Source organism: Crocodylus porosus, unplaced genomic scaffold, assembly GCF_001723895.1.
Source record: "Crocodylus porosus isolate Cpor-Errol unplaced genomic scaffold, CroPor_comp1, whole genome shotgun sequence".
Taxonomy (NCBI): Eukaryota; Metazoa; Chordata; order Crocodylia; family Crocodylidae; genus Crocodylus; species Crocodylus porosus.
In genome coordinates this window covers 105,384,929-105,405,874 of record NW_017728943.1, presented here as the reverse complement: position 1 = coordinate 105,405,874, position 20,946 = coordinate 105,384,929, and the positions used below count along the sequence as shown (strand labels likewise).

The window sequence follows — 20,946 nt, the reverse complement described above, 5'->3', positions numbered from 1 at the left end:
CATCTATGAAACCAGTTGTAGTAGCATTAGGAAGAGAGAATAATTTTTGTATACTTCCCATCTGTATTGGGCATGCTGAAAGGAGGTCGTCTTGGCATAGTATATTTGCAAGGTTATTGGAGTGCTGACTCTCTTCCTTTTTAAGGTCCTAAATTCATCTACCTCACACAATATTTCGCTTGTATAATTGGCAGGTTGGTATGACAGCATTGTTTTATCTTTTTATAGATTCATTTTCTTATGCAATCTGTGTGCATCTTAACTTGTGGAAGTACATAAAAATAAGCAGAATGCATTGGTGTTAAATGCCATTTTAAAGTCTAATATTACACGTTCCTTTTAGAGGATGCAACATCTAATCAATATTTAATGGCCACATTGACTAGACATGCAGACTGTTCTGGCTTATTGTGAAAATCTAGCTGTTGAGCAATGTGAAAAGTAGACTTTTATAAAGGATATGGTACAAGACAGATGATAAAAGCTTAAAATGCAACCGGCAGCAAAATAGCTTAGAATTGTCATTGTCAAACTAAATTATTGTGAGAACCTTAAAAGGGCACCTTAGTTGAAGTAACTTTTTTTTGATGTGCTCATCCTACCTCTGCAGTAACTAACTTGCTACATCTGGCTCAAAAGAAAATTACTGTTTATGAATTTACAGATAGCTTAATATACCTTAAGTAGTCCCTTTTTTGACTAGTTCCTTCTATCCACACTTAATATTTTTAAGACTACTACTCCTCTTTTAAGAAAATCAGTATTTAGAGATTGATAAGCCACTTTATTCATTATTATAACTTAGATTTTTATCACTGGATACTGGAATTCTAGTTCTTATAGGGCCATTCATACATTTCCCCTGTACCTCTTACTGCTGTTTTCTTCCCGGTTTGGGGACACCTAGCACCACACAGTTTCTGACAGTTTTTTTTGGCTGGAGTGACAGGATCACCAGCACCTAAGTCTTCCTTCAAGGCAAGAAGCCTCAACAAAATAAAAAAAAAAATGAACAGAATCCCTGAATGTTTACCTCTTTTCATTTGGAATTGCAAATTTTTTTATATTAATGCCATGTCTCTAGTGTGGAAGCCTTTGCTTCACAAATATTATGAATGCACAAGATCTTGTGTGAGGGCTCTTAATACAGCTTTAGACTTGCATTAATAGGTACTAGCATAAAACTACTGAAAATGTAGTTCAGTCACCAGAGTTAAAATGTATACCCCTTGTGACTGTGTGGAAGGTGGTCATTTTTTTTCACATTAGTGTTTCAATAGATTGTAAATAATGGAAAAGCTTACTGTAACTTAAAAAATATTAAGCGTTTGCTAGCGTGATACATTGAGGTTGAAATGTAATTGTAGCAAAAGGATTTTAGTGCTTACTGATTGACTACACTTTACAAGTCTGTTCCTTTTATCTGTAATCATGATGTTCGTGACAGAAAATTTAATAAATTAAAGTGGAAGAATACTTTCATATTTTCTCAAACCAAGGTGTAGCTAGTGAATTTAATTTTAGATCTTTCGTCAATGACCATCTTCTGTGAAGTCAACAGGCTAGAAGCTTTTACTCTGAAAAGCGGCTATATAAAAATGTCACCATCTGCATATGTCTGCTCAGATGTATGCAGCTTGCCATCTGTGTGCTCTGATGGCAACATAAGCTTTTGCTGCTTCTATTTGCTAGTTCTGCAGAGCCAGCACTGATATGAGCAGAAATTTTCTCCTGAATTCTAATTTGGTTTGACTTTTTCAGGTCCCGGGTTAAGTTTGTAGTACTGGCAGCCAGTAAAGCCAATATAATTGTCAACTAGACATAAGATTAATCACTGGATAAAACCACATAATGCCAGTTACTATCACTGAAACTTAAAAGTTAGATGAAATGTAAAGAGCATATACTTCATCTCTCCTAGGGAGGGAAAGGAATTGGAGTCCTAAATTGCTTCCTGCAAGCGTTTTTCTATAATAACTAGTATAGTGCATGTTTACAATGAGGCAATCCTTGTAAGCTGAAGTTTAATTAACTTATCCTTTCTGCATTCTTAAATAGATTGTTTTATTGTGAAATTTGAGTCACATCAATGGCAGGTGGCAGGCTGACTTGATCAGTATAGCATACAGTGCAAAGAAGGGCATTCATTAATAATGCAGACACCACAGTTCAGGTTTGCACTGTGCTCTTGTGTTGTAGGCAAGCATACTTGGGAATGAATCTAAAAGAGAGGTGGAGCAAACAAAATTGAGTAAAATCAAAGTATATATTTTGTGGGGAAAATGCTGTGTACAGGTTCAAAAATAAAACCCTTGGAGAAATCTGTATCATTTGACAGTGGAATGAACTTTACCTATGTGAATTGTTTCTTCCAATATTCTCCCTCTTCCTTTAGATCTCAGGACACGCATGGGCCAGAACTCGTATTACCTGCAAGCATCGAATTTAGGGAAAGTTGTAAGTATTTTATAAAGATTTAACTACTATTTGCAATAAAATTATATTAAATATTATATTTAAAGTAAACTAATGCTTTTCTTAAAGTCAGAGGGCAGGTTGAAAGTGAAAATCAATGTTTATTTTTCCAATATGGCTGGTGGGGGTGGGGGAAAGAAAATGGTTAAGGTACTAGGGATAGGCACTTTAAATGCATTGGGCTTTTGACAAAAGTCTAATATAATATTCGACACATGAAGAATTTATATGGGATGGACGCGGTCTTTTGCACCATTAGCAACTATGCCTCTAACTGGGTATTTGGAGACAAAGAATGCCAAACGTAGTTAGCGTCCATCCCATATGAATTCTTCATGTGTCGAATATTATATTAGACTTCTGTCAAAAGCCCAATGCATTTAAAGTGCCCATAAAGATTATCATGTAAAACTTAAATTTGGATAACCTTGGACTTCATTGTTCTGCTATAGCTTGTAGACTCTCTTGGTTAAGACTCATCATGTGTTTCTTAGCTAACCAATTGTATTGTGTGAAGCCTCAATATTTGAAAACTGAATAGGAGAGTTTGTGCAGGAAAACTTTCAGCTGAATCTAAATGGGTTTTAACAATGGCTTTTGGAGGGGGTAGGGTAGAAAAGTGAAATCTTGTTTTTGTTTTTGTTTTTTAAAAAAAAACCCACCTGTTTCTAGGGCAGGCAACATATAAATAAATGAGAGATAATATTGTCCATATCTTGTTTTATATCCAAATGCCGTATTGTGACATTTCAGTAGCTGCAATGTATAAATGAGACAATTAGCAGCATATTAGCTGAATAAAAGAGCATACAATGCCCTCTTTCTTTCCCCCCTTCCATAATCCTTGTTTCATTGTATTATGAAGCTGTTTTTCATTTTTCTTTTTATTGCGGGATGATTTTTTGGTGTGTCATTTGTTTCCACAGCTGAAGATGCCTTCTTATCTGCCATTATAAATTATACCAATAGTTCAACAGTTCATTTTAAACTATCTCCTACTTACGTTTTGTACATGACTTGTCGGTATGTATTGTCAAGCCAGTACAGACCTGACATCACTCCTACTGAGCGCACTCACAAAGTCATTGCAATAGTCAACAAGATGGTGAGCATGATGGAAGGAGTTATCCAGGTGAGTTTCAATCTGCAAAGACAAAAAAAGTAACATTTGCAAAGAAAATTTGTCAGTAATTATATCTTGAAGATTGTAATTTCAATTTAAGATTTTTTTAGCTTTTCACTTAGAATATTGTCAAATATCAGCTTGTTATTTGCATTTATATTGGTGAAATATTTTCCTTGCAAATGAGAAATATGATGTGAGAGAGTAAGCTATTTTTCTCCTGGAGGGAAAAAAATTGCAGGCTTGCTGATGACCTGTGTTAGGAAAAGAAGGTTTATTTCTATATCTTGCATCATGACTGATCCACTATTCCCATAGCACAAATTTATTTTTATGAATTACTACTTTTCTATGAGAAATTCTGATGTAAACTGCAGTTGCATTTTAAATAAGGCCTAATAAAACAGGCATTTACGTTGACCAGTGAATTGTCTAGAAAACCATTTTTTAAAATGTGGTTTTTTCCCCCCACTTTTTTGATTCTGTGCATCTAATGGAAACCTACGGTAGTGTTCAGGTTAATTTTTTTTCTGATCCAAGTTGATATACATGTCAGTCATGTATAGAGGGAGGAAAGTTTAAGGTCAAGATAAGTTAGTATATACTAACATAAAGCCAAGTCCTGCTTGCTTTAAACATACGGGAGTTGTGGTTGTACAGTGAATATAGGGTCAAGTTGTAGTATTGACTATGAACTTTAAAAGGGAATGCCAGGTACTTCTTAGCTCTTGTTAAAATATGCTTCTGTTGCATTATTTAACAAATATCCTGAAAAATAAAGTTATGATATATTTAATCTATTATTACTGTTTGCTCTATCTTATTGCAGATGTTTTCTAGGCAGAATTGTTAAAATGCTTCTTTATAGTATATAAAATATGTTTGCATACACTTTCTTTCAGATTAGTTAAAAATAAAAAAAGCCAAAGTTCATGTTCATTTTCTACTTAAATGTATTATTTATGCCTATTAGAGTAAGTCCTTGGGGCCAGGGCCCATTGTGCTAGGCACTGTACAAACATACAACAAAGAGACAACTCCTGGTTCAAAATTTTGAAATCTGTGCAAAAATTTCAGAAAACAGGTCAATTTGAAAAACAAACAGATGGGCAGAATTAGCTGATTGAATATCACTGGTCAGCATGAGAAAAATGTGATTGTGGTAAACCAGCTTTCATTACTGGCAGTTGATAGGTAATGATAGGTAAAGGAGCGGGGCAAGACTGGCATATGCTAGTGATGGATGAGCTTTTGACAGAAGGTCACTTAAATTCTGAAAGCCACTTGAGGTAATGCAAAAGAGGAAGTTGATTTTTGAGGCAAGGCAAGATGAGCTGCAGGATAACACCAAATAGTGATTGTAGACATCCTATTTGGTGATCAGGGAGATGAGATGGTAGCTGGAGACTTATTTGAGGATCAAGAGGGGGATTTTTAGGATAGGCAAGGCTAGCATATTGGAGAAAGGAAGACAGAAAGGGAGACATCAAGGAGGAAAAAGATAGATGATGAGCACAGTGTCAAGAGATCTAAACAAGCTAGTGACATGGAGCAGGTGGACAAGGTAGAAGAGAACATGTAAGATTCTATCTCCAGAAAGAAGGGGAGATTGTCTATTTTGGTTTTTATCTGTCAGGTTTATAAGGAGATTTAATACTTCTAATGAAATGCCTAAAAACTACTCTCTCAAATTAAATTATGTGAAATATTTTCAGCTTTTGTGTTAGTGAATATAAATAGTACAGAAGATTAGGCTTCCATGTGGTAGAAAAGTTAGTTAATGAAATAAAATAGTGGAATAGCATTATACTAGTATACTTTATTTCTTGTATGGAAATTTGGTTTTATAGTTGTTTGATTTTTAAACTCTGTAGTTTTGCTGTCCCTCAAAGTTTTCTGGCCTCTACTTTTAGAGGGAATATCACCGTTGTAGCCAATAATTATGGTCTTAAGTCAATTCAGGGTACTTAGAGGAGAGTTGGTTTCCAGTGGAACTTTTAAATGAAGAGTTAGAACTAGCGGTGTCAGATGACGTCTCACATTTGAGCGTTCTGAGTACAAATAGAAAATAAGGAAGCTAGAGTCTGCTCTTAATTGATAAGTCATATTACTAGATACTAGACACTTCTACATTTTACCTTTTGCTTTTTCACTCTTAGTGTAGTTTGTATGTTGCAGTCAAGTTGTGTGTAGTATTTAACTTGTTTTCATTGTGTTTTCAATCAAAAGCTATGTATAAATTTGTCTTGGCCTTGTATTTTATATTTTATTTTTTAATTTTCCTTTTGTCCCTGTTTGTGTTTGTACATGGTCTTTGTTGTGGTAGTATGGGCAAGTAAGGCTCTCAAATTAGTATTCATGCTGCCTTACAGTGTATGCAGCTCCAGAATGGCTTGGAGAATGCCCTGCAGGATTCCTGTGGTACACTGACTCTGGATTAGCCAACAGCCTGTGATGTTAAATATTTGAGGGCATTCCTTGAATTAATTATTACCCATTAACAAGGCGATTCAGTTCCTTGTCGTCATGCTACTGGGTTCACCTAAAATGTTCCTTTTTTTTTTAAGTTGTCTCAATTGTATTGCAGCCTCTGATAAAATTCATTTAGGTGTAACAGTGCACATATGTGTTTGTACCTTCATATTAGTGTTTGATTTCTAAACCTACCATGATTGTTCACAAGTTTCTTTCTTCTATTCTGTTTGATTTCCTTCGTCCGTTTTTCTCCAGGAGGTAGACCAGGTTGATCAGGTAGGACATCCTGCTGGGAACTGATCCTAGCTATGTTGGCTTAGCTCAGTTTCTCATGCTGCTTCCATGTCAAAAAACAATACTCAAACAGCTGGACTGAACAGTTCATAACACTCATTCAGCAACTGGAACATGCAGTACTAAAATCCTTTTTTGACTGTGCAACTTTTATCGGCATTCCATAATTTCTGCTTAACGCACTTCAATGTGGATATGAAATGACCAAAGTTCTTTTTCTTCCCTTTTATTTTTTTCTTTTGTTTGCGGTTCCTATTCTTTGGATCTCATCTGAGGTTGCCTGGCCTAGCATTTGTGGTCGGGAGCTGGTGAGATAGATCAGTACTTTGATACTGAGGTGCCTGGTGTCAAAGCCAGTGACTAGCAGTATCAGGGTGGCAGTGGGTCATAGTAAATATGTGCTTGTGCACACGCAGATTACCAGATAATGCATACAGCTGAGCTTTTGGCACTGCATAACTAGACGCTAATGCCATTTTTTCTCTTTCAACTAATGCCAGTTGGGACGGAATCTGTACATACTTTTAAATATTAAAAAAACTTAACGTATCAGTTTGCATAGTTGCACTATTCTATACACCAAAACATTTTGCGAATATCTGGTATCTGAGGTACGTTTGGTGAAATGGGAAAGGTACTGGTCTATCTGTGGAGCCTTTTTAAACTGAAATATCTGATCAAAAAGGTACTTCTATGTATTGTTTGCTTCTTTTCTTTACCTACAGAAGCAAAAGAATATTGCTGGGGCACTTGCCTTCTGGATGGCAAATGCATCTGAGCTGCTCAATTTTATAAAGCAAGACCGAGATCTCAGCCGAATTACTTTAGATGCACAAGATGTTTTGGCACATTTGGTTCAAATGGCTTTCAAGTAAGGGCACTGAACTTATGTATCTTTTATAAATTTCCCATACTCAAGTACTAAGCATTATTTCGACATTCCTGAAAAGTGCTACACATTTTTGTTACATTTTGTAAAATGGGCCCCATATCCTATGAGTGGATGAGATTTCCATTGCTTTGGCTAGTCACATCATTAAGGATCCTTTGGACTCTGCTAAGATTTTGCTCTGCATCAATTTTTCATAGGATCACAGGAAAGCAGGACTAGAAGGCACCACACCAGGGCATTAGGTCCATCATGGCAGGATCATTTCTGGGTAAACAGTCCCTGAAAAGTATCTGGCCAACCTGCTTCTCAAAAGATCCAGGGATGGAGATTCTACAACTTCTCTAGCATGCCTGTTTCAATGCTTTATATACCCCTCGTAGTCCAAAAGTTCCTTCTAATTTCCAACCTAAACCTGCTCTGCTGCTAGTCTGAGGCCATTGCTTCTACACCTGCAGCAGCAGAGAAAAGCCTATATCTAGCTTTTTCTATAATCACCCTTCAGCTATTTGAACTGTTACCAACACTCCCCTCCCCCCACCCCTCACACACTGTTCCATTTGCCAGACAAAATTACCTTAGTTCTTTCAGACTTTCCTCTTAAATCAAGCTTTCCAGGCTTCTAAAATTTTGGTGCTCTCCCCTGTCCATGTATTTCTTAAGGTGTGGTTCCCAAAATTGGATGCATTACTCCAGGTGAGGCCTCACCAATGCATTATTCCTGTTCCTTGTTCAGCACATTCAGGGTTCTTACCTTCTGGGTGTGATTGGCTCCTTGATATACTTGTTTAAATCAGCTTGTATATCCTGGATATATTTGTTAAATATATATAATTGTGTGTAGTGATTAGTCAGATGTTCTGTATGCATTTGTTTTATCTGTAACCTAAAAGTGTTTTTGGAGCTGTTTAGAACATCTTTGATGCAAATGCTATGATTCATGTATAATGGGGTTATTAATCAACAATTTATGCATAAAATATAATTTTGAGTGGTGTCTAAAGTTGTAGGGGGTTCAGTAAGAGCAAGCGCTCGTGTATGAAAAAAATGAGTTCTGTTGTCCAGATCATTTGGGCATAAGAATTCAAAAGGTGCATCCTTTCTCTCTGGGCGTTCTGTTCGAATAAGGTGTGCATGGAAGTACTTTGAAGGAAAACTTCCTCAAATTAAGATGTGATACATGTTGTAGTTAGTACAGATTTCAACAGAAATAAGTGATCTAATTGTTTTTGAACAAAGTTGCATCTTTGAGGTTAAGATAAGGAAATGCTTCTTAGATTGTAGTACTGGCAATTTGCCTCAAAGAGAAAATAGCCAAACACTTAGCAACAGGACCATAACAAAGCACTTTAGGAAGGAAACATGAACATTTCTTGCTACTGTGTAATTGGCATAAATGGAAGTTGCAAAGATGCACCTTTTGGACAGGGGAAAAATTTTCCACCTTAACTGTACAAACCTCCGTTTTCTGTCAACATTAATAACATATTCAAAGCTAGGCAGGTCCATGCAGTTTCTTTGTTTAGGAATAGACTGGGTTTTCAAAACTAGGAAAGAAGTGTGCATCCTTACCCCAAGATATTACGCTATATTACGGTTTCATTATAACTAAGAACCTACCTAATTCCTGGTGGAAGTTTGTGGTGCATTGGTACCTTTAATCTCGCCCTTTTACCCTCTTCTTCCCCCCTGCCCGTTGAGTGGCCGTTATGCTGTAGTTTTTGCCTTTTGGCCACTTAGCAGGAGGGGTGTAAACAGGAGGGCGGGGGTGAGGGGTGTGGTGAAAAGAGTGAAATTAAAGGTGTTGCTGTGCTTCAAATTTTCACTATGATTTAGTTAGGTCCCTTATTATAACCCTAACCATTGATTCCTTTTCCACCAATAAATGGTTCAGGAGCTTGATTGTTGTATGATGCACTCATCTATTTTAATTGGGCTATTATTTTGAGATAGCAGTGCCGTAATACCGTAGACTTTACTTTTCCATTACTGTAAAATGAAGGCATTGAAACCCTAATTTCTGTTTATTTGATTTTTAAATAATTCCATATAGCTCCTGTTATGTTCCATGAAGTTAAGCTAACTGTTTCAAGTTCCGGGTTGTTATTTCAGTCTCTCCATTTTTTTCTCAAAGAGTTTTTTATAGGTCTTAAAAGGTCGTTTAAGACTTGGAAACCTTTCTTTAGGCTCCTAATTTATTATATTACATATGGGACTATGTAAAAGTTTTGTTTTTAGATGACCAACGCATTTTCTACATGCTTGCTGAGCTGATTCCTTTTTTTGCAAGGTTTCTAGAGAAGATGTAGGATTATTGGTCAGACTGAATCCTTTGGAAAAAAATGTCATTTGTTTCTGGTATAGCTGTAAGCTTAAGTTTTGTGATTTTAGGAATCCTATAATGGTATATCAAGATCTTTTAGACTTTGAAAGTGTACAGAATAATACATATGGTTAACATTTACGGAATTGCAAAATTGTGGATGTTTTCAGATACCTGGTTCACTGTCTTCAGTCAGAGCTTAACAACTACATGCCTGCATTCCTTGATGATGAAAATAATCCTCAAAGGCCTAAAATAGGTTAGAATCCTTTTTTTCTTTCCACTAAATCAGGCTCTGTACACCTTGTAATGGATTAATTAAATGTCTTTTTTTGTTGTTGATGTAAGATTTAGTTACTGTCACTAATGCCTAAGAGTTATGTGTGAATATACTCTATCTAGATAATAGAGTAGGCTTTAAATGGAAGGAAAATATTCTTTTAAAATAGAAACTTGCATAAACCCAATGACTTGGGAAGAACTGATATAGAAGTTACTATAAATTTGTTATATCTTTCTGGCTAGGAACAGTATTCAAAAAGCCTCAGCTGGAATTGATCAGTCTTTGCAGGTTAGTCTAACCTGGCTAGGCTAAATCAGTTTTGTAACCAGACAGACATCCCAGAAATGCAGACACATGCCTGCAGTGGCTCAGGCTAGAAGCCGGGGGATGCTAAAGCGACTGTCCCTTCCCTTGCACATAGCTGAGCTGAGGGGGGCGTGGCCAGGCCCCAGCAGGATCCTCTGATTAGGGAGAAATGTAGCATTATGATCAAATTGTTGGATATAGCAGGAAAAGGAAAATGGGCTATGCAGGAGAAAGCTATTAATTAAAAAAGGACATCTTTTACAGAACAGTAAATATGAAGAAAACTGAGGACCTAAGGAAAGGGTTCTGTTTAATAAATATAAAAGCTTGTTCCAATGTGAAAGCCATCTTTTTTATATATTTAAAAGCTTTAATCTTTTTTATAACCTTTAGCTGACAAGTTATCCTAAAATTATATGCAAAAAAGTCATTGTCTTTTCAGTATTATATGCAAACAATAGTGCTGATTTTATTAAAAATATAATGTGATCTCAACTGACAACCTTAGTTTGTGAGATTCACATTCATGCAAAATTTAGTAGGTAACAATAAGCCTGCACTAAGCAGTCAGCCATACACAATCGTTTCTAGTGATGATGGCACATTTATAGTTACCTTTTTAGCTACTTGAAAGTACAACACAATTTTCCAAGTGAAGATGCAAGTAACATTACTTATTTGTTAAATGAAAATTTATAGTAATGCCTTTAAGTTATCAAATAAGGCTTGAGCATCAGTGACAGTGTTTTTTCCTCTGCAGTTGTGTTCTACAAATATTAAACTTACCTATAAAGCAGTTTCCAAGGAGAATATTTTGGTTATCTGCTTAAATTAATTAGCAGAAGGAGAGTGTGGAGTGTCTATTATGCAGAGTTTCAGAAAAGTAGTTGGTAAAAGGGGATAATAATATGGATGTATAAAACAGTTTATAACAGCTTTATACATTGATATATAATATCAATATAATAGCCTGTTGTCTTTGATTATGTTCTGTGAGAAGGAGGGAATCAAATGATTGAACTGTCTTTTTTCTGCTAGTATGCTTACTACTTACCAATAGTATGGATAATTTAAAGTATAAGGTATGCCATGGGTCTCTAACTTAAGGATTCTTACTTTTATATGAATTAAAATTTTAGAACACAAAATACATGTATACAAAGGAAAAACGTGGTCTGCATCTCCAAAGTATAGTTAATTGGTTAGTAAACCTGCATGCTGCAACTTTTGTATATAGATTCAATTTTTTACTTTTAAAATATCCTATTTAAATGAAGCTTTTGGTTATTAAACTGGTCCTGAACTCTAAGGCATGATGCCTACTCACTGGTTCGTTCTGCAGAATAAACATGAACAGTACTAGGACTTTCATGATTCACGCAGTAGTACTCTAATATCAGTTAAATCAGGTTAGATGTCTCAGCCTACAGTTGTTTAAAGCATGAACACTAATTGCATACTTCATTATGTAAATGTAATTCATTTTGTGCTTTGTCTCTGTAGATGATGTCTTGCATACGTTAACTGGAGCTATGTCCCTGTTGCGACGATGTAGAGTGAATGCTGCGCTAACTATACAACTCTTCTCCCAGCTGTTTCATTTTATCAACATGTGGCTTTTTAATAGACTTGTTACTGATCCAGATTCAGGATTGTGCTCGCATTACTGGGGAGCCATCATTCGCCAGCAGTTGGGCCATATTGAGGCCTGGGCGGAAAAGCAGGGCCTAGAACTGGCTGCTGATTGTCACCTAAGCAGGATAGTGCAGGTAAGCATTCTGATCCTTGCCTCTGAGAGACATACTCCTAGTTAGCACCCCCCTCCCGAACACAGCACATTGGGCACTATAATAATGTAAATCTCTTCTGAAATACTGGATCAGTATATAGAGATAAAACTTTCTGATCTATTACTGCACCAGTTATTGAAAAAATATGATAATATCTTGATGTGCTTTTGCCAAGAGAAATAACTCTGTTTCTGCCTAAAACGTCAAGTATATCTTCGTTGAACGTATAGACAAGTAGTTGAAAAATTAAGTCTTCCTCGCATAGTATTCCTTTGATACCCATATTGAGCCACTGTATTGGTCTTGATAACCATAGTGGCTGCTTGCAGACTTTAAAAAAAAATAATAAAAACCAGTACTTGAAGTTCTGTATGCTCCCAGTGCATGCCCAGAAGAGGCAGCATTTTAGTTGGACCCAGTTTGCCCAGTGCTTTTATAGATCAGGTGCTTTAGTGGGGCACTTTTGGTGCTTTTATCTAATAGCTGATTGACTCCACTATAGGTAAAAGTGTCAAAAAGCCCTGCTGAAGCACCCAATCTCTGCAGATGCTGCAGAGCGAGGTCAAAGTAGCATGCTGCTGCTTCTGGTAAAGCGTGGGGTGTTTTTTTTTGGGGGGGGGGGGGGCGTTAACATCTGCAGGCAGCCATTATTCTTTAACAACAATTCTGCTACTTGCTGCATGACTTTCTCTCACTTTTCTCTGTTGATCGAGATAAATTATGAAATATGTAAGGGCTAAATTTCCATTTCCTTCTCAAATTACAATTTAATTTCCCTATTCCTTTTTCAGGCTACTACACTGCTAACCATGGATAAGTACTCACATGATGACATTCCACATATTAACAGTACCTGCTTTAAGTTGAATTCCCTACAGTTACAAGCACTGTTGCAGAATTATCACTGTGCTTCAGATGAACCATTTATCCCAACAGTAAGTCTCTCTCTACATTTACTGGGTTCTTCAACATATCCTAGCTGAAGAACATTAGCCACTACAAAAAATGCAATTGTTCTTTGAATTTATAGTTGTAGTAATGGCATTAAATAACTGGCATTACAGTCTTTATTATGGAAAAGAAATGAAAGTTGATCAAATATTTAACTTCAGTGATTTTGTGCAAAATGTTATGAGTCATTACTTTAAAGCTGGTGTTGGCGACATCTTCAGGTAAGCAAATTGATGCATAGTTTCAACTTTTCTATCCTATTTCATGTTTTTAAGGTTGAAGCTATGCAGTTACTTTACTTTAAAAACATCTAGTATTCTAAATCTTGCCTGTAAAGAAGTTTTACTGGCTTTTGCCAAGAACAATTTTTCTGCCTGTGCAAAACTACAGATGGATTTGGATGAGAACATTAAGAGCTTAAAGAACAAATGATAAATCGCAGGATAGCTTTCTCCACATCTGAAGGTTTTACAGATTTTAATGAGTTACATTTTAGACAGTATTTCAGTAATCTAAACACTTTAATAGTATCAGTGCATGTATTTAGTGTGCTTTTGCAAGTGTCTCTTATTTACTATATTTACTTGATTCTTAGATGAGGTTGCCCCCTCCCCCCCAGTCAGCATGGGGGTGGAGGGAAAGCCCCTTTGTCTTAGATTCAAGTACGGAGCAGGGGGAGGGGGCAGACAACTGCTGTGGCTTTTACTCTGGAAATTATAACAAATTTTATCATTTTTCCATATACAGAATCTAATGGGGAAGGTTTCTTAGATTTGAGTAAATATGATACAGTAGTAGCATTCCTTCTCTGAAATTTTCATAGCTTAGAAATGTAACGGGCTAGAAGTGACTTCAGTGTAACATACTGATTTTGAATGTTTGTGACTATGCCTTAATGTTGGAAATAAGTGCAATTTCCCAGACTTGCGTTAACTAAAGAACATAACTTAAACTGCATATTTATTGACCAGATTCTATCATTTTTTATTAATTCATGTGCTGTTAGGTTCTTCAAAGAAATATTGATCAAATTAATATCCGTAGAATCTGTCTATTTCTTGGCTTTCAGTCATTATTTTAATGATTAGTCAGTATTTGCCCATAGCTACTACATAGTGGTATTTTGTAGGTTATAGTCTACTTGAATCGGGCTCTGTAAACTTAGCTTGTAAGGTGCCACCCTGCCCTGCCTTCTACCTAACTTTAGACTAACAAGACTAATTACTGGTCTGTACCTTGCTCTACATGGTGAGTAAAAGAAAACAAAAACAAAATAGCATTTATTTTTGTCAGTTGGTTAGTCAGTCTAACTGACATAGGGGATAAATTCCAAGGTATGCAAATCCAAAAGTGTCCTGAGAACATACAGCTTTATACAAATTTCTTCTCTGAACCATCTAATCGCAGAATAACATGTTGTGGCAGTGCACCTTTGGTGCATGCCACTTTAAGGGCTGGAACAGGCAGCCGGCAGGTGCTTGATTAAGGCAGCCATTTTGAAACTTAGGCCAGGCAGGCAGAGGCAGCAGTTTGGTGCCAGCTTCTGGGGAAGTAACATCACCCAGCTGAGTTACTGCTCCTGGAACAACTTGGAGGTAAGGGCAGGAGCTATGGGGATGGCAGGAGGCTCCTGGTCCTGGGCATGACCTAAAATTGCACCCTGCTGGGGCTAGGGAGACCTGGAGGGGCTGCCTGTGGCAGGGCAGTGTCATTCAAATACCAGGACCTCTAACCTCCCCAGTGAAAGGCAGGTAGGGGTGCCTCAGTAAACCCAGCCCCCACAACATTGTGGGTAAGAGGGCCAGGGAGGGGGCAGTTGTTTGGCCCAGAGAGAGTGGGCAGTTGTGTGGCCCCAGAGAGGGGGCAGTAGCGTAGCCCTAGGGAGAGGTCATGAGAGCAGAGGTGGCCTGCACAGAATAGGGGGAGTCTTAACGACCCAAAGGACTGTGTGTAATTCAGGTGCTGAGTAGGGATGAAGGGACGGCCTGAAAAAGGGCCAATATGGTCCCTATTTTCAACAAGGGGAAGAGGGAAGAACCGGGAAACTGTAAGGCCAGCTAGTCTCACCTCTATCTTTGGGAAAACTCTGGAAAAAATCATTAAGGATTACATTTTTGGGAGCCCAGCAGGGGAAATAATGCTGAAAGGAAATCAGCACAGATTCACTGCAGGTAGATCTTACCTGACTAACCTTGTTTCTTTTTATGACCAGTTCACAAAATGCTTAGACACAGGAATTGAGGTAGATGTCATCTACCTAGACTTAAAGAAGGTCTTCAATATGGTATCTTATTCTGTTCTCATAAATTATATCATCAGGTGGGTGGCAAATTGGCTTAGAGGTTGCACCCAGAGAGTGGTGGTGAGCGCATTGATATGGACGTGGAAAGATGTGGGCAGTCCTGGAAGACTCAGTCCTTGGACCAGTGCTATTCAGTGTCTTCATTGGTGACTTCGATGACGGCATGGAGAGCACCCTGTCCAAGTTCACAGATGATACCAAATTATGGGGCAAAGTTAACATACCAGGGGGTAGGGAACGGATCCAGGTGGATCTGGACAAGTTGGAAAAATGGGCAGAACGAAATAGGATTCAGTTCAACGAAGACAAGTGCCAAGTGCTGCACCTGGGCAAAAAGAACCATAGACAGATTTACAGGCTGGGGAATGACCTCAGCACCACAGCAGTGGAAAGGGATCTTGGAGTCACAGCTGACTCCAAGATGAACAACAGTCATCAGTGTGACAAAGTGATCAACAAGGCTAACCACGGTTTATTATGCATTAGCAGATGCATGACAAACAGGTCTGGGGAGGTGATGCTTCCCCTCTGTGCAGCAGTGGTCAGGCTGCGGTTGGAGTACTGCATCCAGTTTTGGGTGCCACACTTCAGAAGGGATGTGGAGAATCTTGAGAGGGTTCAGAGGAAGGCCACTCATACGGTCAGAGTTCTGCAGGCAAGGCCTTATGAGGAGAGACTGAGGAACCTAGATCTCTTCAGCCTTCGCAAGAGAAGGCTGAGAGGTGATCTTGTAGCTGCCTGTAAATTCATCGGGGGGGGCAGCAGGGAATAAGAGATGCTCTGTTTACTAGGTCACCCCCTGGAGTAGCTAGGAACAATGGTCACAGATTGATGGAGAGCAGATTTAGGTTGGACATTAGAAAGAACCTCTTCACGTTAAGGGTTTCCAGACTGGAATGGGCTTCCAATGGAGGTGGTGCTCTCCCCTACCTTGGGGGTCTTCAAGAGGAGAATGGACAAGCAACTAGCTGGGGTCGTGTGACCCCAGCGCTCTTTTCTGTGCAAGGGCAGAGGTTCAGACTCAATGACCTACTGAGGTCCCTTCTGACCCTAGCATCTATGAATCTATGAAGGGCAGCACATGGCCCAACCCCCCAGTAATAACATCAGTGGTACAGTGAAGGCCCAAGTGAGAGGGCATAGTTGGAAGGCCCCAGTTGTAGGGCATGAGTTGAAGCCCCAGGTAGGGGCTGGACAGGCCAACGTTAGTCTATGGATGCCTGAGGCCACAACTGAGCCGGAGGCCAAGTGTGTGGCTCAGCCAGGGAGTCCGGTCAAGTCACGACCCCAGTAAGTCCTCAGGCATGTTGAGGCTGCATGATTGGATCAGAGGGAGACCCCAGTATGTCCTCACGCACTGAAAGACCAAGTTAGGGTCAAAGTGTAAGAATTTGTTCTGATGCCATTTGCGAGGCATGGGCCACAGTGTAGGGATGGTAGAGCTGTGGATAGTGTCCCTGGGCATCAGGGCATACAGTGGACAGCCTCCTGCATTTACCACCGGTTTATTTAACTAGCAAGTTGTGGCAGGAAAGACTAGGCGGACTGCTCTACATAAACATATGGGCGGGCCAATGTGAGACTTGGCTCTGGGATGGCCCCCTGTCACATGAATTCCCACAACCAAGGTTGTTTTTTTTTTCTCTTGCATGTTGGTACATTTTAATCTGTTCTCTACCTTCTTTGACTATCTTGTCATCTTTCAAGTTACTTAGGAAGTTAACTTGATTGAGGAAGTATAGAGAGTATTTACAATCACTCCTTACTACTTAATACTTGGACACTTCCCAGTCCCTTCAGGATATTCAGCACATCCATGTTACATCCCTGTGATGTGTTTGACAATCTTAAGGCAGCCAACATGGGGATAGAAATATTTAGATTTTTGTTGCTTTGTTTAAGATTAAAATAGTTAAATCTCACAAAAATGCTAGATTCTATCATATTAGATGACTCTTCTAATTTTAGAATCTAATATTTTATATTCTGCGTAAACTTATCTTCTGTGGTTTCCTTCAAAAATATATATTTGAAGTAAGAGTTTGCATCATTTGGAAAGTATAAATGTCTTAAGAAGTGTTACTGGGTAGTGTGACAGCCTCTCATTCTACTTTGCCTCATTCTACAAAGGTATAATAAAAACCTTTGGAAGGATTTAAGATGGTCTCTTGTGAACACAGGATGTGCAGGGCGAGGGCTTCTTCCTATGAACCTCCAAAGAAATGTGGAACAGGTTGTTCTGTATATTGCTAAATAGTTCTATTTTTTTAAATGAAAATTATTTACTTTATCCTCAAGGTTTAGTATTTTTCTTTTTTATTGTTTTGTTTGATCTTACACGCCACCAGAGTTCTGAAATAAGGAAGTGTAAATAGTCTGTTATGAGTTTCCCACCTTTCTTTTCTATAAATACAGATGAATTCTTTTATATAAAAAGATACTGAGTTTGCTACTAATGTCTAACAAAGTGCCAAAATTAAGGTTGTACATCACTTATACAGGTGCCCAAAGAGGATGAGTTTTCTAGTATAGTCTTTACATGATCTCTACCATTTTTCAGGCAGATGCTTTACAGAAATTTTGTAGAAGATGTGTTCATAATTCAATTTAATTTAAAAGACAACATTATGAGATGTTTCACAAAGTTAAAGCATAAAATTATGATGCATTAAATTTGATAAACATATAAAGGTGTAACCTACAGTGCATCTGTGCATAGGATGTAGAATGATGGTTGTTGTGGTTGTGCAAAAATTTTATAAATGCTTTAACTCTGCTATTTAATGTCTTGGTATATAGACTTTTAAGCAGTGTGATAGAAGTCTTAACGGTAACAATGTCCTTTTGTCTTGTGTCCAGGAGCTTATAGATAAGGTAGTAGCTGTCGCAGAAAATACAGCTGATGAACTAGCTCGTAGCGATGGCAGAGAAGTTCAGCTGGAAGAGGATCCTGATCTACAGCTGCCTTTTCTTCTGCCAGAAGATGGCTATTCATGTGACGTTGTCAGAAACATTCCAAACGGTTTACAAGAATTTTTAGATCCGCTGTGCCAGAGAGGTTAGTCCTGCTAATGTTGTACCATTATAATAGGGTTACCTTTCTCTAGTACAGTACAATAACACAGAACTTGAAATATTTTTTTAGAGGTGTTTACACATCTTTTTTATTTTTCTTCACTCTTCACAATATTTTTTAATCTTCTTCATTATCCTATTTAAATTTTTCTGTAACTATTTAAATTTGCCTGTGCAGGAAATTTGTAGTGCTTATATTGGCATTTTGTTTTGACTGTGCTCTCTCCACACTGTTTCAGAAGCTTTATTAATATACTTGTTGATACCTGAGCAGCAAAATAACAAGTAGGTCACCAAAGGAACTTGAATTTTCTGTGTTTTGAAGTTTACAGTGTCAGAGAACTATTTACTAACCACATGCATTAAGGTTTTTGTACTTATTGTACATGAAGTGAAGCATTCCCTCTGTTCTTGGTTGGAAAGTGCTAGCACTTCTGATACTGCAGAAATGAAAAAGGGCAGAAAAGATTGTAGAAATGACATGGAAGGAAGTTGGTACCATGTGCCTGCATCTCATAGTGGGGTGCCTGTGAAGTAGTGGGGTGCATAGTTACACCATTATCAGTGGCAGAGAATGAAGGATGCCCATTTTTATAATTAATTGATTTCATGTGGAATATTGCGACTCATGTTTTAGTCAGTATCTATTAAAGAGTGACGAGAACATGATAAAATATTTACAAACTTCCTTTAGAATGTATTGGAAAGCACTGGAGCCTGAAAAATAAAGCTTTTTTACTTGATATGAAATAACGTTCATTATGTAAAAATATGATAAAAGTACAAAATTGGTGTAGTGTTGGGAAATTTATATTCTATAAAATTATCAAGGTAGTGGGCAGGAAGGAGAAAAAAGTAAGCATGTGTACTTGGGCGAAATGAAATACAGACATTAGTAACAGGAAAAGGCAAAGCAGAAGAGAAGATTGGATCTTCACATTTTTCTGCGTTCATCCCTCAGGCCCAGAAGTTCACTTACCAGGAGAACAGGTTGTCACATGATATTACCTTTTAGCCATATCTTCAGCTGCCAAATTGCATTAAGAAGTGTCTGAAAGTCTGTTTACATTTCCCATAATCAGTTCTTCTGTGTAACCAGTTATAGTGTCCACAGGGATGTCATGATGCTAAAAGGATGGGAAAAGAGAGGTGGTCAGTGTCAGTAGAATGTAAATTGCACAAGGCATTCTTTCTGGTCAGTTGTGGTCAGTTTCATGGAAAAAGTATGAGATTCCTTGTTTCAGATGCTTTTGTTTTAGGATTGAAGTAATGACATTCATCTAAAAGAACTTCACTTGCTAGTAAAACAGAATTCTTCAAAAGTTAAATGAATCATACTAGCCTGTGTTGAGGGGGGAAAAGTCTTAACTCATGGAATCCTTTTGACCAGAAATGTTCTGGATTTTGCTGTATTGTACCTAGAAAACTTGCCTAACTACTTTTTTTTGTTTTGTTTATATCTTCAAAATTTAGTCCCCTTTTAAAGGCTAATCTGGAATGTAAATTTTCAAAGAATTTTTTTGTGAAGGTGAAAAAAGCTACTGTACATAATTGTAGCCATTTAAGCTTTGTTTTTTATACTGATTTCCAGTTTGACTTATAACTAGGATTCTCATTGGCCTTGAGTAGAGGAACAATGCTTAATGTATAAAAATGCAGGTCTGACAGAAAAAATAGTTCTGTTTCTAGTCTTGCCACAGGTTTTGCTGTGATCTTGGACAAGCCATTTAACCTCTCTGCTTCACATACTTTTTCTTGAGGAGGTGGGGAAGGACTTGCTCAATTTAGTACACCTAAGCCATTAGGGACAAAGAAAGGATTGCAAGTTACATGCCCTGGTGCATCTACACAGGAGCCAGAAATATCTTACATTGCAGTAGTGGGGTATACCAGAGCAGGAGAGTGGCCAGGAACTCTTAAGTGGCCATGCTGATAGCTGTCCTGCCAGCTCTTGCAGCCCCACCCCACCACACACACACACTGTTCCACAAAGTCTTTCAGAAGTAACTGCTGCTTGGTTAGTATAAGCAATACCATATTTTCTGCGTGGGGTTCAAGATCATTAGTTATATATGTTGTCCCTAACATTTGCAACATTCAGTGAGATGCTTGGATGGACAAGCTATAGAATTTTGGTTACTGATAAACTTGGAACTGCTGCAAAATGAATAGTTATATTTCTAATCATCAGTTTGGGGTTACCTAATTAAACATTTCAACGAAAGAGAGTAAATATTGCTGGATGGCCCTGGACAGAAGTTTACTTTAAAATGTGATGGGATGTAATCCCTGATCCCAAAAATCGCATGTTCTGCCATTCACGTTCTTCCTTTCTGTCTTGTGTCCTTGTAATGAGGAATTTAGTGGAATTCACAGGCTCATTCAAATCTGACAGGGCTACACTGTGAGCGCTTCTTGATATGGCCTTGAACTTACTGCCTCTGGGCACATAGTTTCATACCTTCTAGGGTCGGAAGGGACCTGAGTAGATCATCTAGTCCGACCCCCTACCATAGCAGGAAAGAGTATTGGGGTCAAACGACCGCAGCAAGGTGTACACCTAACCTCCTCTTAAAGACCCCCAGGATAGGAGCCAGCACCACTTCTCTTGGAAGTTGGTTCCAGATCCTAGCCGCCCTGACTGTGAAGTAGCGCTTCCT

At 38.0% G+C, this 20,946-nt stretch overlaps 1 protein-coding gene across 17 annotated transcripts in view; it reads left to right on the top strand.

Annotated features, from left to right (window-relative positions):
* Positions 1-20,946, top strand: part of AFDN (afadin, adherens junction formation factor) — a 129,038-nt gene that overhangs the window by 55,800 nt on the left and 52,292 nt on the right. For 10 of the 17 annotated variants that reach the window (XM_019549929.1, XM_019549932.1, XM_019549938.1 and 7 more), the window contains 8 exons: positions 2,396-2,457; positions 3,402-3,607; positions 6,329-6,349; positions 7,093-7,238; positions 9,750-9,838; positions 11,672-11,937; positions 12,750-12,893; positions 18,071-18,269. In XM_019549929.1, the coding sequence (XP_019405474.1) occupies positions 2,396-2,457; positions 3,402-3,607; positions 6,329-6,349; positions 7,093-7,238; positions 9,750-9,838; positions 11,672-11,937; positions 12,750-12,893; positions 18,071-18,269 (1,133 nt within the window). The remainder of the gene's footprint in view (positions 1-2,395; positions 2,458-3,401; positions 3,608-6,328; positions 6,350-7,092; positions 7,239-9,749; positions 9,839-11,671; positions 11,938-12,749; positions 12,894-18,070; positions 18,270-20,946) is intronic. The other 7 variants (XM_019549937.1, XM_019549931.1, XM_019549945.1 and 4 more) reach the window with 1 other exon arrangement.